The sequence below is a fragment of the Trachurus japonicus genome, chromosome 1 (genome assembly GCF_045865225.1).
Source record: "Trachurus japonicus isolate A0001 chromosome 1, Traja_1.0".
Classification (NCBI taxonomy): Eukaryota; Metazoa; Chordata; class Actinopteri; order Carangiformes; family Carangidae; genus Trachurus; species Trachurus japonicus.
Window position 1 is genome coordinate 14,515,216 of NC_140907.1, and position 27,303 is coordinate 14,542,518.

Here is a 27,303-nt window from a genome sequence, read left to right on the forward strand (position 1 = left end):
GGTAAATGTATTAAACAACAGATGCATAAAGGCATAGACTGTGACCAGACTAAAAATACATTCTCAGTTACTCCGTCATTTTGAAGGCCTGAGGTGTAAAGTTGAGCCTTTTTTATTTTTTTTTCTTAAACCAGCGTCAGGTTTGGTAGTCAGGACAGTCTGACGAGAAGTGACAGTAGTTGAGAAACCCTGATTTCAACTCCCCAGCAGTGACTGCAGCCATTAACGTTTCTCCCACTGCGTGTCAGGACAGGGAGAGTCCACACTTAGTATTCCCACAGTGTGTTGTGCCGCTCCACTGCTCATCAGGTACAGCAGCCCCCTGGGGAGACAGTGTATGAGTGAATATTAAAAGTGCGCATTTGTCAGACGGTGGGAGTGGTTACAATGTTCCCTGGGGCTTGTCGTAGTTCCACTATGTTGCCTAACCTAACAAGGCAGGGAGAGTCACAGTCTGAGAGACGACGCCGGTCTCAGGGGAAATTTGGGAGGATCACGAGTCAGGCTCACTCCTCTAGAACAAACTCTGACAAAATGGAGGCTGCCAGGATTCGTTCCAAGACAGTTACAGGCGACACATCATATATAATTGGACACAGAGGACAGCTGAAGGTGATTCACACAGAATCATTCATTGCCATGTGTGACTGAAATGATCCATAAGCTGCTCACCCAAGGAAAGTGTCATGAGCTTAAGGACAGACAGGATACTGTAGCAGAGGCATTTCTCATGTATCGAGAATTATCCCCACAGGAGGCTGAACGTTTATTACATAGTTTTAGTTCAGGATTTTTGATCCTTTGTGATTTCGTGCTGATAATCACAGTATAGACCTGCTGCATCTGACCTGGTCCATCTGAAGACCAAGAAAGTGGGGCACATCACCCAACCTCTCAGATCATCTGGGGCAGAACCTGCAGTCACAGTATTTCACTTTCATGCACTGCATATCTGAACCCCCCCCCCCAAAAAAAAAAAAAAAAAAAAAAAATCCTAAGGTCTGAAACGGAAACTGACCTTGAGGATAGTAGAAGTAGATGCACTTTATATACAATCAAGCAATCAGGTTCTAGCCTCAGATGTTTTTATATACGTATACAGTACACATGTCTGAGTTAATCACTGTCTTTTATGCTGAGAACTGCTTCTTGCTAAAACATGTCTCTTGCTTGCCGTGAAGTATTAACACCATGCCAGTGTGAGTTCCTGCTTTTTCTGTCCTTTGTAATCTAAGCATGAGTTTAATAAAGCAGTAGGTACACTGTGGACTTCACGGTAGATCATATCTCATCTTGCCACAAATGTGACCACTATGTAAATTACCATTATTCATACTTTGTAGGTGGTGGCTCTCACATGTGGTGCAGCAAAGAAATGAATCCAGGAAGTATACACGACAACAACCACAACAGGCATGAAAGGAGAGGACACTACAACATCACTAAAACAATCTGTAGGTATTAATCTCCTTGATCCAACCCAAGAAAAGCTAAAAAAAAAGAGAGGGTATGTAGAGGCATAAGAATAAAGGACAGATGATGACAGTCTTTCCTCTGAGGTGCTCTGTGACCACCTGGAAGTACAATCAGGACCCTACTCAAACAGTATTTTCCATGCTCTGCTTGCTGTTTATACGCTTTCAGAGATCGCCTCCTTTCTCCTCCTGAATTGACTGATTTGCATGCTCTGCCATCATTGGCTGCCTGCATGTTGCACTTCAACAGGCTGCCATCTGCTGATTGGTCGCAACTGCACAAGGGAATGGAAGCTCTCTCACCAAAACAGGCATAAAAGGCAGCAGTGTGGTGGGATCACAGACACACAGCAGCACCCAATGAGCAACAAAACAGAGGAAAGAAGACTCACAAGGAACTGCTGAAGGGGAGATTTTGAAGGATAGTCATTAAGATAGGTGAAAAGAGAGTGCTGGAAATTGTAGAGTTGATTTAAAAGCAGCTTTAAAACACTAAGAGTAAGAGAGTTTTGGGGACATTTTCTCTGATTTATTTAGCTCATTTTGGCCCCAAAGCAAAAGCCAGCATGTCTCTGGAGGTGAAGGAGAAGACCCAGGTGCGTCTAGTGTTTCTGGGGGCAGCAGGAGTGGGCAAGACAGCTCTGATCCGGCGCTTCCTCCAAGACACATTCGAGCCCAAACACCGGCGCACAGTGGAGGAGCTGCACAGTAAGGAGTATGACCTCGGCGGGGTCAAGGTCACGGTGGAGATTCTGGACACCAGCGGTAGCTACTCCTTCCCTGCCATGCGCAAGCTCTCCATCCAAAACAGCGACGCCTTTGCACTGGTGTACGCAGTGAACGACCCAGAGTCTCTGGAGGCAGTCAAGAGCCTTCGAGACGAGATCCTGGAGATCAAGGAGGACAAGTACACGCCTATTGTGGTGGTGGGCAACAAGGTGGACCGGGAGGACGAGCGGCAGGTGTCCAGCGATGATGTGCTGTCAACTGTAGAGATGGACTGGAACAACAGTTACCTGGAAGCTTCGGCAAAGGAGAACGCCAACGTGGTGGAGGTGTTCAAGGAGCTCCTGCAGCAGGCGAACCTTCCCAGCCGCCTCAGCCCCGCGCTACGCAGACGAAGGGAGACCTTTCCCAAAGACACCAACTTCCGGCCACCGATGAACAAGACCAACAGCTGTATTCTGTCGTAATGAGAGACGGATGAGCAGAATATTTTTCTGCTGAGGGGACAAGGCGTGAGAAGACAGAGAGTAAGGTTGTGAAACCCAGTGCTGCTGGACAGAGAGAAAAGTCTGGGCTTCAGTCAGCGTTGGTGTAAAGCGATTGTGATAGGCAATCTGGACCAACAAAGACACAACTGAGAGGAAAAGAGACTGAAGAGCAGATTGGTGTTTAGACTCAACTGAAACAGACTGCCACCTGAATAATTTTCACCTTGAAGGAAACACATTTAATACTCAGTTGTTTACTTGATGTAATGTCGTTGCTGCTTATTTGGTGACATGCTGCTGGTGTTTAGATCAATGTATAGCTTTTGAATTTCAAATTAAAATGTTCACTTACAACAAGGTGTTTGGACCATTGCCAACAGACTGTTCAATGAGAGAAAGTGTGTATGTTGTGGCTTGTGCAGAACTTGTATCTCTCATGTAAATTGTTTTAACTTACGTATTCACCTGTAGCACATAATGTTTACAATTTGCCATTAAGCATGTCATAACTCATTTAAAGAAAAAAAAAGGGGTGAAATGTAAACTAAATGCACTTTTCATTTTAAAATAACCATTAAAAATGATGTTTTTAAATATTTTTTTTATAAATCCATTTTTTTTTTATAATTATGTAAACTCACTAATGATATTATTTTGCTGTTTGTTAAACAAATGTAAGTGGAATATGGATCTAAATGTGTAATAAAGGACAAAAATTGAAATTTGTTGTGTGATATTTTTGATATTAACGCTGGTGAACGTATAAATCCCTACATTTTTTCATTTCAAGTAGGTGATTATGAGAAGGTGCGAGTTACAAAAAGTAAATAAGAAATTCATAATTAAGTACAAATTTAAGCAATCAGACCAGAAATTACATTAGTGCAACAACATAGACATAAAGTAACAAACAGCACAGAAACGCACAATACATGAAGGAGATGGGAAAACACCATTTATAGCTACATTATGCTGTATTCTACTGCACTTGGTGGACTTAATGAATCATTATGAGCCTTCTTGAGATCAGGAAGTCCTTTGGCCAGTTTGTTAGAGCAGGCAGGACATAGTGTTATCTTTTCAGGTAGAAATTATGAGCCAACAATAGGAAGCAATAATAAGCTAAAACTCTGATTGTAAATCATGTAACAGCACTGACAGTTGCCATGTATTACAGAAGCATGATACTGGTTATTGTGGGTGGGGTCCCACCACCAGCTTCGCTGTCTGCTTCCACAAACCACTGTTTCAGGCACAGAATCATATGAAAACATGACATGAGCAACTTGTGCCAAGACAAGTTATTCACCGTGTTGGTCTCGTTTCTGTTTACATTCATTTCATTGCAGTGACACAAACCAGTAAATCAATGTCTACTGGAACTAAGAATGAAAAATAAAACAGAAGGTGAGAGGTTGAGGTCCACAATGATCCATCGTCAGCATCAGAGTATTTTTTAGATCTCTGTCGCCACCTGTTGGTGCAAAACACACAAGCCACCCAATAAGGCTGGTAGCAGCTCAGTATGTACCCAGTGACCCTCCTGTGGTCCCTCCAATCAGGATTCAGCATAAAACTGTGACTTAAATCTCGGTCAGAGATTCAGTTTGGCTCATGTTTACAAGTTGATTAGATGTTTTTATAAAAGTATAGAGCCAACACAGACTTCACTGCAGTGGGTTCCTACTCAATTAAGTTCTGTAAGTTCTGACAAAATGTGTGGTAACATTAATGCTCATCAGATCAGCCAGTCAGTGACTGGACTGACTGGCAAGCTGGCCTTTAATGGGGTCTGTTATGTATCACAGATGGCTTTTCAGAGCCATACACTATAATCTGCAGAGAACAACTTAAATATTGCAGATATCATCTCAAACAATTCTCACATCTCTGGAAAATGAGCCCCACTCAAGATGAAAGCAAGAGTGACATCCCAATTAAGGAGCCAGCGTAAACAGTGACTGGCTCGGGGCCCGAGGGGCCGGCTGTCAAAGTTAAACAGGAGTGCTGTTGTGTACTGTGATGCTCAAGGGCAGCTCAATTTGTTTTGCTTAACTGGTGACAAAATGGATCATTGTGCAGTTCCTGAAAAAGCACTGCACGGTTCCCCTAAACGCAACCTGCCAAGCAGAGACCGTTGTAGTGCTCAGGTCCAAACTACCCTCCCCTTCCCTCCAACCCCCCAACCCCCACCTCACTCCATCAGATTAGACTGAACTAAGTTTCCTGTTTTAATTTGAGGAAGTGGCCAAGTAAACGTTTGCAGGCAGTTCCTCTTTCAGTCCACATTTAAACATGCTTCCGCACTGAGCTCTTGTTCATTTGCAGAAGGGATGGAGGCCTGGCAGCTTCAGTGTCACGCAGGTGTGTGGATTTGACATCTGGCTTTGCAGACTTCTTGCCTTCAGTTTGGTATGAGAGAGATATTTGAGGACTTCAGAATAGCCATTTGACTCAGACTAGCTTCACTTTTGCATTTATCTTTATTAGCATTCAGTGGTCAGATTTTAGCTACAGCGAGACAGGCCATTCAGAGTTTTTGACTCAGTTTGTCAGATGTCTTCGCCCCTGGACTTGGTCAAAGCTCCTCAGCAGATTAAAGCGACTCTGAGGCGTTTAGAACAAGTTCAGGGTCCTGGACAGAACACAGCAAAGTTAGAAAACAGAGTGTAACGAAATGTCAGTAGCCTGTGTGTAGCATTTAGGCCTACTGCAGTCACTACAATGCTGTTTTTAAATGGCTTTTTTCCTGTGTAGAGTAAAAATAACTACAGAATGTGTCACTTGACTATATTTACTCGAGTCTTTATGGGTCATGTGTCACTGTGTGAGATGCGCTTTAGTCACCTATTCAAATACAAAAAGGGAGTTTTAACATTTTGAAATGTTATTTACAGGCTAAATAATATGTTTGTGTTAAACCACAATGATGATGTACAATAATCACCACCTGTCATTTTTATGCATTAACCTTCAAGTTTCATGTTTCATTTACCGGTAGTTATCGTGAGAGAGACAATCAAATCCCAGCACCTGCATGACACTGAATCTTTCTGCTGCTGTTAAGTGCTGTACTGTGTAATACAATGACGAAACAGCCTCATGTGGCTCTCTGGTACAAAACATAAAAGCGTTAAGATGAGCATTTTTATCTCAACACTGTGGTGCGACTTTTCTCGCTTTTCCATGCTTCACAAAGCAGCTGTGACTGAAACTGCTACTGAAAGTTTAGGTTCAGGTGTGAAGTTGCTCTACTGTACATTTCTAACAGTTCCAGAAATGTCTTCACGCCCACACGGCCAAATGCAAACCATACTGGCTCTTCATAATGCCAGCTGTGGTACTGTGATACTTTTATCCAGTTGTTACTAAAGTATATCCATGCTTTTACAATTTAAATTTACGAAGTTAAAAAAAAAAAAAAAAAAGACAACTTAATCACCCAAGAAGAAGTAGTTTTATTTGCCGTTTTATTTTATGTATCTGCATGATACACTGTTGTGTTATTCATATTTCCAAATGGTGGAAGCATGTATTAGTGAAACAGTTTCTAGACTATGTAACATATCACAAAAATAAAGTAGAGCTTAAGTTGTTTCATATGTAACAAAGTAAATTGTGCCAGTTTCTGTCAACAACTTTATCAACAAAATAAGCAGGGCTGCAGTAAACTGGATTCTTGGTCCTCAGTGTGTGTGTGTGTGTGTGTGTGTGAGAGAGCTTTGTAACATGTTTTGTGCAGGAATGTAAATGCATGAGTGCGTTGCCTCAGTCATCCACAGTGATGTTGCGGAACAGATAGGCCATGGACTCTCCGTTGTGGATGCGGCGGATGGCCTCGGCCAGGATCATACTGACGTCCACCGTTTTGATCTTTGGACACTGGAGCTTCTGAACCTCATGAGGAACCGTGTTGGTCACCACCACCTGGAGGCACACACAGTGAACTGTGTTAACTTTGTTACTATTTCTAAAACACATTTTTAGACATCTGTGACATGAAATGGGAAGATGTGAAAAATAACCTGAAAGTAACTGACAACTTAGATGTCACTTGTTCACGAATCAACAAATACTACTGTAAAGTTTGAATGTGTGAAAACCTCACTCGTGGGCTTATCCAATAATCAAAGCCATTCCTCTCACACAGTACCTGACTAACACAGTTATCTGACTAATACAGAGGCTGAATTCAAAGAGGGAGGAAGTCCCCTCAACCTTGTGACAAGTTCATAATAAATAAACACTAATGAAAGTCAATGTGTATGAAAACAGGATGTCACACTGATAAACTACTGTAAGTGTTAATAATAATAAAAAAGTGCATAATTATAAAATGTTTTATTTCTGCTCCACCTCCATGACACAGTAATCATAAAGGTTATACACAGCAAGCCCACTCTAGTAAACATTTTGATGAAAGAGCAGAAAGGTAGAAAAATGAATGTGTTACATGCACAGAGGAGGAGACGACAGAAAAGTTTCCCCAGCTCCTGTTCTCAGCCAAAACATGCTCATTTCTTAAAAATGACCGGCATTGCAGTTAAGAAGTTCCAGATCACCTTTGGTGTAATTTTTTTGACATGTCAAGCACATTTCACATATATTTTTAATGTGCCTTAGAAAATTATATTCAGTAACATAAGACAGGCTGATGCATAATGTTGCCATGCACACAAAGTTTCACCTCATCAATTGCAGACTCCTCTATTAGTCTCGGTGCGTCTGCAGACAGCAGGCCATGTGTAGCCATGATGTAGATCTTGTAGGCTCCTCTCTCCTTCAGGATTTCTGCTGCCGCAACAAAGTCCTCCACGTCGTCAATGATGTCATCCTGAGAACGCAACCACAGGGTTCGGGATCACACAGGGGATTGAGAAAAGGAAAGCAACATACATAAGACTTAGACAACTGGATAAAATTCATGTCAACATTAGTTTCTATATTTTGAGTTAATACGTATGTGTTGAGCACTGAACGGTTCTGAGACTTTATTTTATTATTTTATGTGAATTGAATCTGAACACAAAGAGCTTCAAACACACTAGGTATAACTCTGTTGTTATGTGATGACCCTCTTTATGAGATACATCACCATTTAACCCCCACTGAACTAAACCTGTGACATAAACAAAATAATCAGTTAGATATTTATTCAGTGCTACTCACCAAAACACATGAGCACCATTGAAGATCTAACAACACACACAAAGTTGATTTTACTTCAATATAATTTTTTTTTTTTTTACATAATTCTCACCAGCCTTTGCCAGTACACTGCTGCATATTATGTTGCATGTTAAATGTTACCAACAGACCAATGAACTAGTGTGACAACACCATTGGCAGCACTGTGTGATGAATGTGAACAAGTCAAACTAAATGGGGACCCGCTCATTGGAAAAACAGCTCTTTTACAGGTTACATTGCCTTGTGGACTAACATGTGAAGACCTCACGTGTAGAATATATTTAATTAAAGGCATTGCTCACACTGCATCTTCCTAATACAGCTTTTTTCTGTTTCAATATAAGGGCTAAATTCCTAAATCTCCATAATAATAATAATAATAATAATAATAATAATAATAAAAATAAAAAATCACATAAAAGCTTGAGGTCTTACAACAATGATGGCGATTCTTCCTCCTACATCTCCCACAACAGTGATAGGTGGCTTCTCCTTCGCCATCATCACTGAAAGACACAGATGAGGGAAAAAGATTTTCAGGACAGGAAGATACAGTAGATTCTGCAGGTAAGGCCAATCAATGGTGAATTCTTGAAGCGAGGTAAAGTTAAGATAGATTTGGTGAAGAGAGGTTTTTATTCATAAAAACCTGCAAACCTCATGCAAGACAGCTCGACCCTCAACAAGTTTCCATCTACCACATCATCACTCCAATTAGAGAACAGGACAAATTTGTGCTCCTGCTGAATTCAAACCAAGACTTAAGATACGTAGGTTCACACACTGCAACTGAATGTCCACTGCTTTTGGTCAAGTGGTAGATGAACACGTGGATGTAGAGTTGAGCCTCTTTTCAGACCTATAGAGCAGGATCGACCATTATTTGTAATGCAAACAAGCACTGCTTTTTTTCCTCTTTTCTTTTTTTTTTAAATAGAATTCCGTATGAAAAAATCTATAGCTCCCTAAATGGAAGTTGCAACTCCAAAACAAATTCATAAAAGTGCATGGGAGGATTTCAAACAATAATCGATCCATGTCTAGAGCCCACCACATGTCTGACTTGTTGGATCCACCACATGGTCGACCCAGACATGACCCTGCCAAAAACCTTCTTCCAAACAACAGCAAGACACATCCAGAGGTCAGTCTCTAAATTCAGCACAAGATCATTCAGCAAGACCTCTGTTCAGACATTAAAAATAAATTATTTCCACTTCTTTTGAATGGTTACATGAAATAAAATAAAATAAAAAAATCTATTTTTAACATCTTATTTCATCTATTTCTGGGGTTACAGCTACAATTTTAGGAGATTTTTTAAATGAAAATAAAAATATAATATAATAATAATAAAAAAGATAAAATGTTCAGCTTGGATTGACTGCTTTGCAATACTTTGTTCATATTAATCAATTTAAGAAACTCAAATTTCATAATTAACTATGTGGCAAATTCTACATAATTTCATATGCTCCCATCTATTATGAGGATCAATTAGAATGAGTCATTATAAGTACTGTAATGCTACTGGATAGTTAAGCATGATAAACAAAGAGGGTTCATGCCACTGTTTCTCCCTTCAGCAATACTTAATTTCATAAGAAACAAAATCATTTCAGCTGAGAAAAGGTGAGACTGGGGGCTTCCAAAAATAATCTGGGACACAGAGAAAACAATGTTTGTGTTATGATCCAATATCAGAACAGTGCAACTCCTTGTTACTAAAGACAATCAAAAGGTTTTTCCCCTTTCCCTGAGCTGGTATGAAGAGAGACACTGTGAGTCACGAAAGAGAAACTGACTGGCTAGTTAGTCCGTCTGCTGTGGCCACATCCTCGTAGGTAGGGTGGACAAACCTGTAACAGACATGTTCCAAGTGTTTCATTTCCTTATTCATTTGAATTTTCTTTTTTCTTTTTAAAGATCCCCATCTGATCCTTGCCCATCGTAATTCTGCTGCTAAACAGATGTGTTGCTGAAAAGATTAATGGATGACTAAAATAAAAAAACATCTGGACAAGTATTGTAGGTCCTAAATTCCTTCTCTGTAGTCATCTGGGGTCAGTGTGTGAAATAAAATATTGATAATATCTTAAATACTCAAGGCGGTTTTTACTTTACTTCAGGAAAAGGGAAAAAAAAATAAAAAAAAGGTGCCACTGCCAACAGTTTTTTTTTTGCACTGCCGTGAGACATGCATCTCATATTTCATAGAGGAATCACTCTCCTTTTGCTGCATGCCTGAATTTACAGACTGCATATTGTATATAAATGTAATGTATAGGTTATCAAGTTGTCCCTCTCTGCTGAGACTGTTGCCTGAACATAGTTTTTCACTACTGCTGCTAAGTTAGGATTTGTTTCCTCCCCCATAACGGAATAAAGAGATGTAAAATCTCTTATAGGAGTACTTCTACTTTAATTCTTCTGTGTCCAGATAAAAAATGAAGTGGACGCCCTCAGTGACTCCCTCTGTCATTGCCATGCATGAAGGATCAATCAACAGGAAGCATGAATGGATTCAAGCTTTACAGTCATACTTGGGAGCTCTATCCCAGGGAATGGGACATAGCGTGTCCTCCTTGCTGTGGCAAAAGACAGGATGGTACAAAACATGAAGTTACCAACAGACTTGCAACAAACATGGACAAAACATTACAAGGACAAAACATTACAAGACACAATGTACATGGAGAAACTCTTTGAGTATTTTAAGTGGAGGAGTTGGATGGTAAATTCAGCTGAAAAGAAAGTAGATGAGACAAGATGAGGAGGGAAACAAATCCAGCTGAGGAAGAAAAAAAAAGGGCGTGATGTCAGTGACTGCCTGTGGTATTTCACAGCTGGCTACAACAACGCCAAAGACAGGACTGACCTGAAACATCCTACTGTAAGTGTGTGTGTGTGTGTGTGTGTGTGTGTGTGTGTGTGTGTGTGTGTGTGTGTGTGTGTGTGTGTGTGTGTGTGTGTGTGTGTGTGTGTGTGTGTGTGTGTGTTACAGCAGCTTGGCATAGCTGTTAGTCTTGTCTTAAGTTGGCCATTTAAGGCAGCTGAAAGAGAGAGTGAAACTGTGAGCAAAGGTCAGCCTGGCTGCAGGTCCTCACTAAGAGGTACAAGAGTATTACAAAAACTAAGATAATGAACACTAAAATATTCCATAATACCTGAGTTTTTTATGTTTAAATAATTTAAGGAGCCAAACTTAAAGTTTATGATTTTTGCGTGTAACTTGCCATTCATTTTTCTTACAGTTTTGTGCCCATACAGCTCAATGCTCAACCATTAACATTACTGCTGTAAAACACTGCTCCTCACATCATCCACAAAATGAGCTGAATTGATCATCAGCATGAACAAATTTCAGTTTTTCCCCAATCATACATAGGTGTATGAGGGGCAACAAAAAATGATAATATTCAGGTTACTTCAAAGGTTCAGTATAGGCTGTGTCATTTTCATGGGAAAGGGGGAAGGGTCAAGTTTTGTGAGGTTATTTCCACTGACAGAAAAGCTCTTTGGCTGAACACATCACATGCTAAAGATATGGGGGATGAAAGAGCACAAAACACATTCCTGTTGCCTTTGGGGATGAGTAGTGAGAAAAAAGTTTGAGTTTACGGAGAGTCAATCCAAACATGACGAGGGAGAATCACTCCAAAGTTATTTATTTTCAGCAATGGTAATACTGAAATCTGTAAATGACTGTCAGAGGGTAGAGGAAGAAACACAGACAAAACACTGAGGAATAATTTATGAGTGCGCATGTTGTTATGTTTTACGTTCTTACATGGCAGCTCCAGGCCGGTGTGTCCTGTGGTGGTGCGGAGAGACGGGGGAGGAGAGTTTCGACCATCGGCCATGTCCAACTCCGAGTGATTGGCCTCTCCGTGCATCACTGCCAGCCCGAGTCGCAGCCTCTCAGCGTAGGACTGAGCTCTGAGACGGATAAACACACAGACACGCCAGAGTCAAAGAAACTGACAAACGGAAACATGGGCAAAAGAGAGCAGAGAGGAGTTTTGCACAGATAACGTAACCATGTCGACAACAGAGCAATAATATGAGGGAAAGGGCAGTGAGAAGCCAACATGAATGAAACGGTCCATTGTAAGACAAGGAGAGGAGATCTCTTACCTCTTGGCAGCTGAAGGGGTTTTTGCGACAATTACGGCATTCCTGTAATCTGGGATCTGAGGAAGCAGGAACAATATTTTCACTGCTGGAATATTAGACTAGGCTCTGATCATAACAACAATGCAAGTAGTCTTTTATGCTTCTGTGCCACTGTGCCTGTTTGACAAAGAGGCACAACTACTGAGTGTACAGTGTTGTATACTCTCACCTCCTCCTGGATGTACTGGATGAGGAAGGGGGATGCTCTAAGGTTGTCTACAGGGAAACTGAAGAAGCCCTGGATTTCTTTCTGGTGGAGGTCCATGGTGATGATGTGAGTAAGCCCTGAACATCACAGACAGATAGTACAGTGTTTGAAGCACACAACGATAGATTTACCAGGTGTTGTGAGTACAGGGTTTGTGTGAAATTTAGAGGTAAGACATCTGAAATATGGATCTGCAACTAAAAGCGTAGAATTATTTGGTGCTGTATTACAATAGATCACTCATATCATATTTACACTTATTTATGTCATTACTATGATTTTTTTTTATCTCACTATTCAAGCAAAAAAAGAAAAACATAAAAAAGGGGTGTAGCAAAGAGGGGAAGGACGCTTGTTACGTCACTTTATTTCAGGCGTTAAGGTGTGTTTTCATTCCATGGGTTATTGGTGACGAATCAAAAATGGAGATGACAACATGCAGTCCATACCAGCTTTAGCCAACATGGATGAGAGCAGCTTGCAGACGATGGATCCTCTCTTCCTCATCTTACACTGCTTGCTGTAAGGAAAGTAGGGAATGACTCCGATGATGTTCTTGGCGCAGGACGTCTTCAGGGCGTAAGCCATGACCAGCAGCTCCATGATGGCTGTGTTGACATCTCTGACAAGCAGAAGAAACCATAAGTTCATCAAAAGCACAGTGCTGGTATGCAAACAGGTTGAGCCTCTGGTCGCCCACATAGAAGATCGAATGAGTCACATTGCTGAGGTTGAGGTGAATGAGGTGAATGAATGATGGGTTTGGCAGCTTAATATTCGTTTATACGGGGCGGTGTTTAGCTCAGTTGGTAGAGCACCCGCCCCATGTGTTGAGGCTATAGTCCTCACTGCAGGCGGCCCCGGTTCGACCCCGGTCGGATCCCTATCCTGCGTGTCATCCGCCCCTCTCTGCCTCCCATTTCCTCTCTCTCTCCGTCAACTCTCCTGTCCATTAAAGACAAAAAAAGAGGCCTCAAAAATATTTGTTTATACAGCGCGTTTGTGTATTTTAAACCGAAGTAAATGAAGAGGGCTGTGTGGGGCTAACCTGTTTTCCATTGTTTTCACATGGTCACGTTTTTTAACAGACTTTTCCTCTGAGTAATGAGCCAAAAATAACCTTGAAATGCACAGACTGTGGAGAATGTAACTGATCAAGTCACAATAAAAGAAACAAATACCCAACTGCATTATGGACTGCAAAACTAACCATGCTGCAGAATATGACTTTGGTTTAAGGAACATCCTGACTGTCAAAACTCTGTATGTTGCATACTTTACAGAGATTTCCATCTTCCACCACGATGGTTGTTATTTAGATGACTGGAACAGTTTTACTGCTTATGAGGTGCAGAGCTGTTGGTGTAACAGGACACTGCATGTAGCCAGTTCGGCCTCCACAGTTTGTTGAAACCAGAGATCCCACACAGACAGGTCAGTGGCCTGCTGGATCTGCACACACTCAAAACTATGATATACCCTCCATTGACCTCTGCTTATCTTTTAGGAGCGTGTCTCTTCGTCATAGCAAATAACTGATTAACAAGGCCGACCGCCATACTTGGTGTTGCCTTCCCTGTTTCACTAGCTGTGGAGGTAAACTTCATCTGGAATGCTGACCAGGGTCACAGCACAAAGGAAAAATGCTTTGACTTTTTTCAGCTGATTACATGGTGAGGGCAAATGCAGTGTAATGACATAGCTACTGGGAATGTGACAACAGAGATGAACTGTGCAAAACATGCTCTGTAATATAATATGATTGATATAAAGCATCAAGAGCAGCACTCTGTCTCACCTGGGAATGGTCTGAATGATAAAGATATCTTGCCCACGGACAGACTCTTTCACATCCACTCTTGTCTCTGATAAAAAACAACAACAAACAGAATAAACAACCCTTGTGTGTTTCAAGTGCAAAGTCACTTAACCACAGCTGTTAAAGTGTCATATTTCATCAATGTGGAAATGTGGGACCTGAGGATATTTAGCTGCCTTACCTGAATTTGATTCTTGATAAACCACTGACTTGCCCAGTTCCACGCCCAGCCGCCTGAGGAAAAGAAACACACACACACCTTTATGTGTTTTATAATTAAGTAGTGATTATTGACTGACTGAAGATCAGTTCTTTCATTTTATCAGAAAAGGGATCAACATTCTTTAGTTTTTGTTTCATTGTTGAGGATCTGCTGGTTTTCTCCTTTTTATATCAATGGAAGAAAAATCTTTGAGATTCAGGGGTGAATCTGACATTTGATCACTTTGGCTTCTGGGAATTTGCACAATTTTTCTTATTTTTTCCTACATTTAAACAAATACTATACAGATCAATCAAATTAATAACATAATCAAATAGCTTTCTTAACTGTGATATGCAAGTCAGTATTAGTCAGCAAAGATAAGAAATTTCCATCTCTCCCTTTGAGCTGTGACGACTTTTGGGCTCTGGCAGCAGGAGACGTTCCCACTGACTATAAAAAGCAGTGAACAAGTGCCTGGGAAGGTAATTTACCCACAGGAGCATTTATGGGGGAAAAAAGTCATGACAGCCATAAATTAAAGCTTGTAATTTCACATTCTGTAAAGTTCAGTGGTGTAATTATGATGGGCATCGGTTACCACCTCCAAAGACAAATGTGATTTTTTTAAAATTCAAAAGTTCCTGTCATGGACACACACACTAAGTTGATTTTAATTTAGAGAGATGCACGATATGAAACTCTGAACAAGCCTGGGCATCACAGACACAGCTGAGCCTTGGGAAGAAAATAACACTGCCTTTGAAACCAAACAGTAACGTAACCACATTGGTTGTAAATAATGAACTTGATGGCTCTTGAAACTGGACTTGGCTCGGTGCCAGTCAGAGACTCTGCCAGAACAGTCAGCAGGGATCCCACAAGGCAAAACAAGCCTCCGTTACTGTACCTCCACCCTGTTTACATCATCCAACCTTGATCTTGTCCCAATATTTGTAATACTGCTGTCCTTCATTATGACTATATTACATTAAAAGCAGATGAAACCTATCCTTTTAAGTATTTTCCTCATCACAGTAGATATGTGTCCAACAAGGGAAAACTCAAACTCAAAGTGAATCAGTGTGCAGCCTTACAAACCGCTCTCTGTTAGACACATTCAGTGAAAATTTACACGGCTCTAAAAAAAAATAATAATAATGAGGCCAACTGATGTCCTGTGGGGATTTACACACAGTCAGATAATCACATGTGCACATCCAAGTAAATATGCAGCCCACGATTCATTAAAATGTTCTGTGTGGCCATGTTCACCTTTGCTCTACAAGAAAACTCTATTTGGCTCCTAAATGGCGACATAGTCTCCCTAGTAATGCCCTGTTATTTCCAAACAATGAAAACGTGGAAAGCAAAACTCTTATTTGTGGCGTACAGGTTGTGCTTGGCTTTCTGACAAGTCTGCAGGCAGGGTTGGAAAAACATGGAATCTCCCCAATTTCAGAAAGCCAACACGGAGAGGAGCTATTGATGTTTGTAGCCATTGGGGTTAGTTAGTCGGTTACCTCCTGTTATTTTTGTTTTCACTTCGTTCAGATGCATCTAACCTGATCTCACTTGTTTCTCTACTTTATTTTACATGCTCATTTACTGCTTATTAAAATAGTTTGGCTAGCTTAGTAACTTGACGAATACAGCGTCTGTTACCTGATGTCACAGTGGAACCTCCTTTCATCACAATGGTTATTAATGGCAGGTTATTTAAATCTCCCATGACAACACCCGGAGGACAAAACACCCACAGTTCTCAGACAAATCTTTCATCTCCACTGTAAAATGTTATGCACAATTCAATGATAATCTACAATGATGCTTTTAGGGCCAATGATGATTAACATAAATTTAAAACTTCCACAGACTCAATAGTAAGAAACCTGACTATGCCAAAACTCTCTAGTTTCTGTTAGGGCTGCACAATTAAGCACAATGTAATTGAAAACTGCAGAGGCTGCAGTTATATTTAATAAAGATATGACAACACTGTTGTCCATTGTTAACATAAGTCTTTATTGCTACTGTACAGAGACAAACAAAACATATTCTAATGATGCAAATGCATCCAGCCAAAATTTGTGAAATTTGTAAAAAAAAAAAAGTCTTTCAAGTGAAAATGAGTTGCAATTGCAATATCTGCCAAAATCATCTAATCATATGCAGCCTTTGTTTAATAATTTGTGCCAACATTCAATGGGTTAAAGTTGGATTATATCAATGTCAAAAAAAAAGAAAAAAAAAACATTATTTAAAGACTTTTTAAAAAGCCACTAAACCAGTGGTTACACCAAAGTTACATTAATCCCAAAGGTTCATCAAGACTTTGAGACAATAAATATCAGTGCATTAAGTCCATGGACCATACTGTACTCTACCAATATAGCAGACTTACTTGCGATATGATAACATACAAGCAATCACAGGAAGAAGTTGTCTTGCAATCAATACACACTCTTACTTAAGACATAATGTAAAGCTGATGACCTTTGATTAAGTTGCGCTTTGTTTCTTATCAATTTTCTGCAAAACACAGACGGTGTTGTGTATATTTCACTACATCATGATGCATTGAATCTCTCTCTCTCTCTCTCTCTCATTAGGCATTTACATGAATCCTTCTACGCTGATGTGGTGGACTGAATAATGTGCGACATTTCGTGCCATCACCTCATCATCTTGTTGACAGCTTGCATCATGGGTAACCGTTTGATTTCCACAGACTGTGCGTGTGTGTGTGTTTGGAGAGTCACTAAACTGCATTTCATCTTTACTAAACTACCACACACCTGTCGCCTCGGGTCACCTGTAGCTGTGACTCCCAGGTGTCTACCGGTTGGCAGCAGAGCCAGAGCAATCCTCATCATCACAAACATGAACTTGAACACATCCAACAGGTATTTGACAGTTAAACATCACTTACTCTGTGATCTTCTTGGCCAGCTCGATGCAGGCGCTGGTGGAGTTGGCAGTAAAAACACGGTATCCACTTCTTGAGACATTCATTTTGTAACCATACGACAGCTTTGGGGGATGAGAGACCAGAGACCTGTGACCCCCAAAACGCCTAATTGGCATGTTGCGTGGGAATCAACGTGGTCCTCCTTGCCTGCGTTTCCACTACCACGTTGAAAATCGTTTTGTTTATTTGAAGAAGCTACCTCACTCAAATTTCGGATTTTGGAGTCCAGCACCCAAACGCATCTCCTCAGTGAGGAAAATAAAGCTCCGTAACGTGACTTTGACTTTGTACACAAACTAAAGATGACTACGAAAACACGCTCCGCCTGAAACGTGGGAGCAACTCTCGTGCTGGTGGTGAAAGCAAGTCAACAACCACCTCCTCATCGGCCAGCACCACAACCCCCCCTCCTCTACATGTAACTCACAACCAGCAGCAGATGGAAAGCTTCGGGTTTACCGAGTCTTTATCGTCTGCTGGACAAACGCGTTCTCTTTTCGTTACTATGACGTCCAGAAACGTGTGCTAGCATCTGCTGTAGAGGTTTGAAATCAAAAGTCCGGTGCTAACATTCAAATGTGGCTGCTGTAAACTTTACAGCAATGCGGTCGCAGCAGCAGAAAAAAAATGGGAGGAAAAAAACGCCACAAACGCACACGTTTATTGGAAAAGAGAGAGTGGCGTTAAAGAGAACCAATCAGAGGTGACATCGAAACAAAAGGGGGCGTGCACTTTAATATTTTGACCAATCAGTGTGTGGAATTTGTGTGATCTCAATTTAAAGCGGTACGGCCAAAAATGTGACAAGATTTATTTTTTTTTTTTTTTGCCCTACATAGGCTACATCTTCTTGGACAATTAGTAAACAATGGGAAGCACACTGTAAAAATAAGTTATCAGAAAGACAAACTTTGGTAAAAGTAATCATAACACAGTGTAAGATATATATTTGTATACACTCATAAATTTTGCATTACAATTTTCCCTGACCAGAAAGAAAATGTTTCTGTAATGCAAAATTGTCCCTCTCAAAGTGTTAACAGTAGTAGTTGTCACATCATGATACATTAATATTAAGGCAAAGTGTTGAGGTGGTGATCAGTTAGCTACTTCTCATGTGTTTAAACAGTATCCCACTTTGTAACCATACGTTTTGTACTGTAATCTATGTTGTTGGAACTTATGGAAAAATAGAATTTAAATAGGCCTACAAATCATTTACAGAAGTTCACAGGAACAATTATCATGTAATACAATTATTCAATTAAAAATGACCTGTGAATTAGTGGAACACACGAATAAAAGTGCTTTTAGCATCAATTCCATGTTTATTTAAAATGTAAACTGAGAATGTTGACAGAAATTGTACTACAGTATCTTACAGCAGAAAAAGACAAAACAAATAAAACATTACATGACATTATCATTTCATTTCACACACTTCATGGCTTGTTTTAGTAAGAGTTTTTTGCAGTACAAAATTGCTTATCACTCAATGTGCATTGTATTTACAGTCAGTAAAATTGAGTCTGAGTTAATTAAAAAGTCTTTAGCTTGAAAAAGTAGTGGCTAATCAAAGCATGTGTGAAGTAATTGATTGGGTTAAGCGCTGCAGGGTTTAGTTAAACTGCAGTGATAATTATTTAAATAACTTTCCACTGTGGCATGACATGGGCCACACGAGAAATGGCATTCATCCACTTTTGTGCAACCAAACATCTTGGCACATGGTGATCCCGTCTCTCAGTTTTGCCCTATCACCACACCTAACAACATACTTTTCTATTCTGACAGTCCTGTAATTTTTTTAATTGCTTTTCAATCCTCTTGCAGATTGTGCAGTGAGGAGAAAAACACTGGGAGTTCATGCTGGTATCTACTGTCCATAGATCAGCTTCTGTGCAGCTGATATGGGCAAATAACGATGCTTTCAACTTACTGTACAGTGTGTTTCTGCATAAACCCACACACTCACATTACTTGGTTGACTGGCTATTTAGATTGACAAAGGCATCTTTACTTTCCACAGTACCGTCCGTACGGCTTCAACAAAGTGGAGTGATACATATAGTTATAAAAAAGTAAGATAATGCAGCGTTAACTGAATGCCTCTAATGCCTCAAATTGCTTGGTCCTGCTTTCTTGTTTCCCTCCTTTTTAAGTCCGTCATCCACGTTTTCTTTGTCAGCCTTTAAGCACCTTCTCTTTTAGCAGGTCTAAGATGACCTGCCTCTCTTGGCTTTCCAGCTCAAATCTGCGTTCCCTCTCTTTTCTCTCAGCTCCCAGGCGTTCCCTCTCCAGCGCAATCTTACCTGGGAATAAGAAAAGGTACATAATAACTGTACTGTATTGTACTGTATTTAAACTGTTCTCAAAATAAAGGGGAATGGGGAAATGGGGAATGTCAGGGTTAATTATATACAGACATACTGTATAAGCGCCCCCCCAAAAAATAATAATAATAATAATAATTAAATTAAATAAATAAAAATAAAAATAAAAATATAAATATAAATTAAAAAAACATCAAATTTTTCAATTGATAATTCTATCTATGCACTTATGTCTCTACATGTGATGTGATCATTCTTGTAATGGTTCCTCTGTTTTTCTGATATAAATTTTGCCTGGTGCCAGACATATACACTTCCCCCCATCTCAGATGTCTAAATGAAATTATAATAATCAAAATCATTATCAGGCTTTAATGAAGTCCAATTCAAACTTGAATGAAGTTCAATTCAAACTTTCTCTGTATAGAATGAAAACAACTAAGGTTTTAAAGCTGCAGTGGTTCCAGCCTTAAAATGAATAACAGTTAAATGAAGAAATAATTATTCACATAATGACATAATTATTGACTATTCAATTAAAAGTATTATTAAAATGTAATAACAAATTCATATTGCATTTTACCTTAAAATGCTATGAAGACCTAATTTGAAATGACTGACTGAATGATCAGTGAAAATGGCAGGACAACACTACACAGCTCTGTGATAAACGCACTCCTCTGAATCTCTAGTTCCTCACGACGAAGAGCAAGCTCCTCCTCACGCAGCCGCTGCTCTGCCTCTGAGCGTTTCTCCAGGAAGCTCAGAATCTCCGAGTAGGTTTGGCAGCAGCACTGGCAGGGTCGCTTGGCTGTGGGCGCCGCCGACAACACGGCCATTTCCTCATGATCTTCCTCTGGTTCTGTTGGGACAGTGCTTATTTAAGATTTGTTTACTGGCTAAATGGGACATTGATTTCTACTTATCAGCAACATCAATTGTAGTGTAGTTTGAACCTAAAGATGATCTATTAAAGAACAGTAAATAAAGGTCCAACCTTTCCATGTGACCAGTGAAGTTGTCATCAATTTAATGTTAACAGTCTTCTGCCACTGCAACCCAAACCCAGTGACAGAAAATGGATGAATAAACAAAACCTACAGTAAAGGGTGTTGCTTGTTTTCAAACTTACTGGCAAACACCTGGCAGTGTTCTCTATTATGATTTACAGTATCATTTCAGTGATTACACAAACCTCATTCTGATCTGCTTCTCTCGGGGGTTGTAATGATAGAGAAGGAAGTGTCTTGAATCTGTGTTTACCTGTGGTGGGTGTATGTGTGGTAGTGATATTGGGTTTGTCCTGTTCCTGGAGAGTCAGTTCTTCTATGGCTCGCTTTCTCAGCTCATCATCCTGGGAAAGAGAAGGACAAGTTTACATCTATAACAGGAAGAATAAAGAAAATGGGAATCATGAAAAGCAGTGGCAACACCAATGGTAGCAGTACTGCAGATAGTGTAGTAATAAAAGTGAACATGAGACTAGCAGCACTAATAGTCCCACAGTAAAGCACTAAAGGTCCCTGTTGGGAGTGGCAGACAGTATAGCTGGTGTGAAAGTAGAAGTTGCTAAGCTTGTTTCACATGTCTGATTCCACTGGCTAGATTCATTTCCAGTTAACGCCACCTTCAGGACTATTGTCTTGTGTTTTCAGTTGAAGACATCTGGCATTTTAACGTGTCATCATCATCACCCTTGCTGGGTCTTGAACCCACATCCTCTGATACTAAGAACCAGCTCCTAACTCACTGAGCTAATTTGTTGGAATTGAGACCTGTGTGGCTTCACAAATGGACTCAGGGAGTCACCAGCCAGGCAGCAGTTGTCAGGACAGATTTCAGAAATGGTCAAAATGTCAGAAATTCTGTTATCTGAAGAAAAATCTGATATTACATAGATTGCATCTAGACATCATGGAAATGTTGCTGATTTATAAACATTTGGATGGTATACTATGTTTACAGTCAAACGTTTTCATTCACTGGAGGCTCAATTTTTAATACATAAAAAATCTGTGTGGATCGTTTGTGGAGGACAGTCTGAAGATGCTCTCTAGCAAGTTTGGTGTCAATTGAGCAAAAGTTGTGGGAGGAAATAGGTTTGTGAAAGTATTTGGTGAAGGTTTCAAAACTGTAGCATTTACCATTGGTTTGGTAGGAAGTTTTCAAATTTAAACGCTATTGTCTGCCCGGCCCCTAATAATGGTGAGCGAAACCTCTGGACGAAAATTGCTGTTTGTGTATTATATATCTAACATGACCTCTAGCTTATTTTCCTGTGAAAATATGGATGTTTTTGCATCTTCTGGCCTCTGACAATATAGCAGATCAAACACTTTAGAGCTGCTCACTACCTATTAGGGCTGCCACAAACGATTATTTTGATAGTCGACTAGTCACCGACTATTTTTTTCGATTAGTCGACTAATCGGATCATACGTAAATTGAATGTAAAACATACAGCTTATCGCACCAGCATGCAGCTGCTCTTATATACCATCATTAGCTTTCAGCTTGAAGTGTTTAAGGTATATGCTAACTAAAAATAAAGACAATTAAGATGATAGTTAATTAAACTTTTAATGAAATATGCAGCTTTAACTGTAGCATAAAGTGCAAACAGCTGAGTAAAATAAGGATAAGGCACTGGCCTAAACAACACCAAAATAAATACTTAAAGGTTTTTTGTCTTTCCTTCATTTGTCTCTGGCATTAAACATAGCTACATTTAAATAAAATGAGGTAGACACCTGAAGGAATTGTTCACAATAATAAAGTTTTGGTAGGCTTATCATTCAAATATAACTTGTGCTCATTGTAAATAATAGGAGTCGTTCAAATCAAATAGCCTAGTTTATAAGACAATCGTCTTGTCTGAAAAAATGTAAATGTCCTTTTTACTGTCACAGAAGGAGAAACATAGAAAGACTCCACCAGAAAGTTCTGTGTGAAACTGTCAAATGAAAACAAGTGAAACTGAGGTGCAGCTCAAACTCTGCAAGGTGTGGACTGTGATGAGAAGCTACCGGAAAATATTGACGTAGTTTTACGCCGGGAGAGAAGACTTGCTCGTTAAGATGAGCGCTCATTACGTGACCAGGACGCTGTGACCAGACGCGGTAACGTTCTAGTTCTTCAACACCGACTCTCAAAGTCCGCGGTTTTATTTTTAAATGACGAACGGCTGTTTTTCAGTCCGTGATTTAAAACGGTGGAGCGGCGGTACCGCTCCTAGTAGCGCTTCTCATTTAAAATGACAGAGAGAGAGAGAGAGAGAGAGAGAGAGAGAGAGAGAGAGAGAGAGAGGGTGAGGAGCGGCGGTGGCGGCGGCGGCGGCGGGGGGGCGGGGGGTTTCACCGGTGCCGCTTGATGAGGGACAAGACAGGTAGAGAGAGAAAAGAGAGAGAACACCTGTAAACTCACCTTGAGTGAGTGAGTGCACGTGTGTGTGTGTGTGTGGTGGGCGGCTGCAGCGGTGGGTGCGTGTGTGGAAGGTGCCCCAGCAGTTTTGAGAGAAAAACAAAGTTAAAAACAAAACAAAAAACGACGCATCGACTATTAAATTAGTTGTCGACGATTTTAATAGTCGACGTAGTCGTGACTAGTCGACTAATCGTGGCAGCCCTACTACCTATAGATGTATCCAACCTACATATGACATCAGCACTTATTTTAAGGGTAGGGTTGGAGATCCTGGAAAAACGGTTCTAGCAGGCCACATTTTGAAAATAAACAAGTCAAAAGTCCAAGCCCCTTTCCTCAGACATCCTCTCTGAAGCCACGCTCCAGAGTGCAGGAACACGCCATGCTTGTTCAGCGTTGGGTTGACATCAAGGTGAAGCCGTGGAGGTGTTACCCTCGCAGTAACCCAACGTAATCCCAATGTGAGCGATGCGGCTTACCCACGATACTGTCGTGTGTCACTGCGCAGCACCGTTGACTGTACGCCAGCTTTTTCTCATGGCTCATTCATGTAAAAGAAAACACCTAACATCATAATAAACCACGCAGCATCAAGTTTACAGGTAGATTACTACCGGACTTCAGTGTGGTACATTGGGGTACCGCTTTTCCGCGGCCGTAACTTGTTCAAGAACTTGCGCACGCGATTAGTTCACGAAGAGTGGTACGAGCAGAAGAGGGCGGGAGAAAGAGATGGCAGCTTGATTGCCACATCATGAACCTATTGACTTGCATTCACGATGATTGGGTGGTGTTTTTACAGGATTGTCCATCCCACAGGTGACCGACAAACCGCCATTTCCATTCCGACATACCTCTATTCCGACATGCCATCATCCCACCGTTCCAACAAGGCTTTCAATATAAGGAAATGTGCGTTACTCAACAGGTGACTCCCTCCTACTATCTGGACTCTCTCTATATCTGGTGTGTCTAGCCTCTACCTGGTCTTTAAACTTACCCAACTCCTTTCTCCATTCCCTAAGCCCAACCAGTGCAAAAGCTTTTGGGGAAAAAATACGCTATTAAAGGAATTGTTGGAAAGGCAGGATGTTTTAAAAAAGAAAAAAAATACTATCATTCCGACCACAGGAGGCAAGATTTGTTGGAATGATAGGATATTAGATAGGAAATGAAGTGTTGTCATTTAGACAATTAGAGGCCTGTCGGACTGTAGGGATGTCGGAATGGCGATTGCCCCCCAATTAATTGGTTGCAATCGGAGTGTGAAGAGGATTTCAAACAATTTTGTAAAAAATGCTCCAGAATAGGATCTCCAACCCTACCTTTGTGGAGTCTGCAGTTTTAATATTCATGTAGTCTCTGAAAATATAACTGTTTAGCTCAGTCACTCAGTCAACACTTTATTGTAATGTCTGGCTGAGGGCAGCGCTGATCAGTCCAATGAACCACTGCTGACAAATTAGCTGTGAGGTGGAAGCTGGAGCTTGTACAATGGGTCCGCCCCTCTAAAACAAATCACCCTCTCAACTTCAATCAACATCACCCTCTTTAAAAACACATTTTTTGTGCTGCTGTTGACATAAGACTACCTTCTCATCTATGCTGGACAGCACACCACTGACTCCCACCTGGTACTTTGTGCCCTCGCTACTGGCCAAGAGCCCCTTCTCCGCCTCCAGCTCCAAAACTTCATGGAGTAAATCCTCCTTTTGGGCATACAACCTCTCTGTTCCAAACCTGAGTACACCAAATGCACACACAAATATGCAAAGACATGTTAAACTTGGGTTTCTTTTTGGTAAGTAGTGGCAAATTTCTACAGCACCGCATATCCAGATCAGGGTAATCGTTTCTCCAGGAAATGATACAGTTTACTTTTAATGAAATTCTCACTTAAATATGAGTTCTGTTGATTGGGGCACAAACCTGCGCAGGCTGGGAAAGTCTTGCTTCTTGTAGTAGTCCAGTAGCAGCATGGTCCTCTCCCTACACCTCCTGGCGTCCACCTCAAAGTTTTCATCTTGGAGGGCTGCTGTGATAATTTCCCCCACTCTGGCCCAGATCCGCCCTGAAAAACATTCACAGAAATTTACATATGAGATATATAGGCCATGAACTTTGTGTCCAACTAGTTCTTGGTTACACAGGCATGTCCATGTTGAAATCATCACCTCTTCTTTTATACTGGTCTCTCTGCCTCTCATGATTGCTGGAGGTTTCTACAAAAATATATTTATTTTTTACTGTGCATTATAGTTTGATATATAATATATATAAGCCTACTAATACTACTACTAATAATAATATGCAGCTCTCTTGGAACTAACCTAGAAATTTTCAGAGGGATCCTTTAAAAAAGAACAAACCTGGCTCTTTAGAGGCAAAGGGGTTCTGGGCGATGACCTCGCGCAAAAGGATGATATCATGCCGTGCCGAAAAGCGCACCTGACGCTTACGTGGTGGTGTGGAAGGGCTGGCAAGGGAAAAACCTGAATTGATAAGAGGATAGAAATGATCAGAAAACAATCCACTAGATACAACATGGTAGTGTTTTTGAAACATTCCACAATGAATTGGAAAACCATGATTCACATGGAGGGCTGTATTGCATTGACCTCTGACCTAAAAATATATTCTAAAACACATTTTAAATTGTTGCGAAGTCAAACGTTAGTGACTTTTTTTTATTAACTGGAAACCCACCCTTCTGAATCATAAACCTGTGCACTTACTTATATGAATGGACGTGGAAAACAAAATCATTAAATTGAAAATCAAAAAATATTTTACTGTCACTGCTTTACACGAATAATTGATCACATGTTACTATGTGTCTAGCTTAACAAGCCATGATGGGGAATACGTCTGGCCATGTTATGGTATAGTTGACAGTTAGTCTGTCAACTGCAGATCTGACATTTGACAGATGATGACCGCAGCTCGGCTCCCGCTCGTCTCCCACGGTGTACCGGCAGCCTGCACCTACAACAATGTCTGCACAGAAACGAGGCAAATAGCCTGTCCTGTAACGCCCGATAGCCCCACACAGGCTACAAACACGTTCATTTCCGAGCTGCATGCGTCAGAGGAGGAGGAGGAGCGTTTGTGCACGAATCGAAAAGAAGCACGAAATGCCTACAGGAGACGTTAATGAAAGTGGCTGAACGGCGCGTGAGGCGTGGAGGTGGAAATGTATCTCACCGTTGTTGATCGGCACCTCCACCACTACCCGTTCCATGTTTCTGTTTGGTGCATCCGGGAACCGCCTGACGCGCGCTGTACACGTCCACTCACCAGTACAGGTTCATTACTGACGTGTAAAAACTCAACTTGGCAGAGAGTCACAATCCGGTTAAACGGAGTGCCGCTCTTGTGTGTTTGTTGCACTTGTTCCATGTGACCACTCGATGGAGCCAGAGGTCTGCAGTGCAGCAGCCTTCAATGAGATGTGGTGTATAATAATGCTACAGCATGGCCTTCGACCAGACGTGAAATGACAGTCAGTGAAAAATAATATAATTTCTTTCTCCCTCGTTCTGCTTCCGCCAACGAGATATGGGAAAGCTGCCATTAGCCATACAGCGTTTTCTCTCATTCCTGTGGCATTTTATTCAGTGATTATGAATGCAGTTTGCATTAGATTGATGTTTGGTTCAAATAGCCTGCTTCATGGACGACCAAAAAGCAGAAAATCCTGAACATTTTTATCATCATCATCATCATCATTTTGTTGTTGTTGTACTATTATTTTATTCCTTTTTGAGCATCAGATCTAAAATGATAAGCATAAATACAAACTGTGTAACTTTTTATATTGATTAGGATTTGTTACAATAATTAATAAATATAAATTATTTCATAAATTATTATATTTTCTGTTTTCAGGTCTTGTCCGGGGAACCTCTTCTGCCAGGTGTCAGTGCCAGGCTCTTGTGCTGCCCACGCTCTCATTACTGGTGACTGTGATGTGGTGTGCTGCACTCATTTAGAAACTGTTGAACTGATATGAGTAGTGATCAGATACTATATGAATGAGTCAGTAAGAGTTTGTCTATCTGAAATGGAACTAGATGACAGGGACTGGTACAGGGTGTTGATAGAAATATAAATATCATAATCATCATCAAGTTTATAAAATCTGTGATTATCCAGTGCAAACTGGTCATGCACATGAAAGAATAGAAAGCGGGCATGCGCCAGCTGCTTGAACACCAGCAGCTGGCATCCTCAGTGCTGAAATGTCTGTGGATGCTTAATTAGCCAGGACACAGTGCTGGTCTTGCTAGGAT

At 40.7% G+C, this 27,303-nt stretch overlaps 3 protein-coding genes across 4 annotated transcripts; 1 reads left to right on the forward strand and 2 right to left on the reverse strand.

Moving 5' to 3' along the window:
- Positions 1–1,815: 1,815 nt before the first annotated feature.
- LOC146991546 (ras-related protein Rap-2a-like) lies at positions 1,816–3,394 on the forward strand. Its single transcript, XM_085774328.1, has one exon. The coding sequence runs from the start codon at positions 2,042–2,044 to the stop codon at positions 2,666–2,668; it is 627 nt and encodes a 208-aa protein (XP_085630454.1). The 5' UTR covers positions 1,816–2,041; the 3' UTR covers positions 2,669–3,394.
- Positions 3,395–6,127: 2,733 nt separating this feature from the next.
- On the reverse strand, positions 6,128–17,932 carry LOC146991547 (phosphoribosyl pyrophosphate synthase-associated protein 1-like). Of its 2 annotated transcripts, XM_085774340.1 has the most exons (11): positions 17,217–17,917; positions 14,264–14,316; positions 14,062–14,128; positions 12,713–12,885; positions 12,225–12,340; positions 12,017–12,072; positions 11,670–11,818; positions 10,423–10,467; positions 8,315–8,385; positions 7,377–7,523; positions 6,128–6,616 (listed from the first exon to the last, which is right to left on the reverse strand). In XM_085774340.1, the coding sequence occupies exons 1-11, from the start codon at positions 17,369–17,371 to the stop codon at positions 6,458–6,460; spliced, it is 1,191 nt and encodes a 396-aa protein (XP_085630466.1). In that variant the 5' UTR covers positions 17,372–17,917; the 3' UTR covers positions 6,128–6,457. The 2 variants fall into 2 exon arrangements, with proteins under 2 accessions (XP_085630466.1, XP_085630476.1); XM_085774350.1 differs by lacking the exon at positions 10,423–10,467 and having other exon boundaries at positions 17,217–17,932.
- A 635-nt stretch (positions 17,933–18,567) lies between these two features.
- LOC146991548 (uncharacterized) lies at positions 18,568–26,376 on the reverse strand. Its single transcript, XM_085791610.1, has 7 exons — positions 26,216–26,376; positions 25,381–25,503; positions 24,941–25,082; positions 24,643–24,751; positions 20,852–20,942; positions 20,265–20,450; positions 18,568–19,567 (listed from the first exon to the last, which is right to left on the reverse strand). Exons 1-7 carry the CDS (start codon positions 26,250–26,252, stop codon positions 19,440–19,442), a joined length of 816 nt encoding a protein of 271 aa, XP_085647736.1. The 5' UTR covers positions 26,253–26,376; the 3' UTR covers positions 18,568–19,439.
- Between the last annotated feature and the right edge of the window lie 927 nt (positions 26,377–27,303).

What these genes read in the sequence shown, in the direction of transcription:
- LOC146991547 (XM_085774340.1), bottom strand. Translation starts at nt 17,371, where the DNA reads ATGCCAATTAGGCGTTTTGGGGGTCACAGGTCTCTGGTCTCTCATCCC. An exon ending in ATCATTCAGACCATTCCCAG is followed by an intron (nt 12,886 to 14,061) that starts GTGAGACAGAGT and finishes TCTGCTTGTCAG; the next exon opens with AGATGTCAACACAGCCATCA. An exon ending in TCCAGTACATCCAGGAGGAG is followed by an intron (nt 12,073 to 12,224) that starts GTGAGAGTATAC and finishes CTGCTTCCTCAG; the next exon opens with ATCCCAGATTACAGGAATGC.
- LOC146991546 (XM_085774328.1), top strand. Translation starts at nt 2,042, where the DNA reads ATGTCTCTGGAGGTGAAGGAGAAGACCCAGGTGCGTCTAGTGTTTCTG.
- LOC146991548 (XM_085791610.1), bottom strand. Translation starts at nt 26,252, where the DNA reads ATGGAACGGGTAGTGGTGGAGGTGCCGATCAACAACG. An exon ending in GACTTTCCCAGCCTGCGCAG is followed by an intron (nt 24,752 to 24,940) that starts GTTTGTGCCCCA and finishes TGGTGTACTCAG; the next exon opens with GTTTGGAACAGAGAGGTTGT. An exon ending in CACACATACACCCACCACAG is followed by an intron (nt 20,451 to 20,851) that starts GTAAACACAGAT and finishes CTGTCCCAACAG; the next exon opens with AACCAGAGGAAGATCATGAG.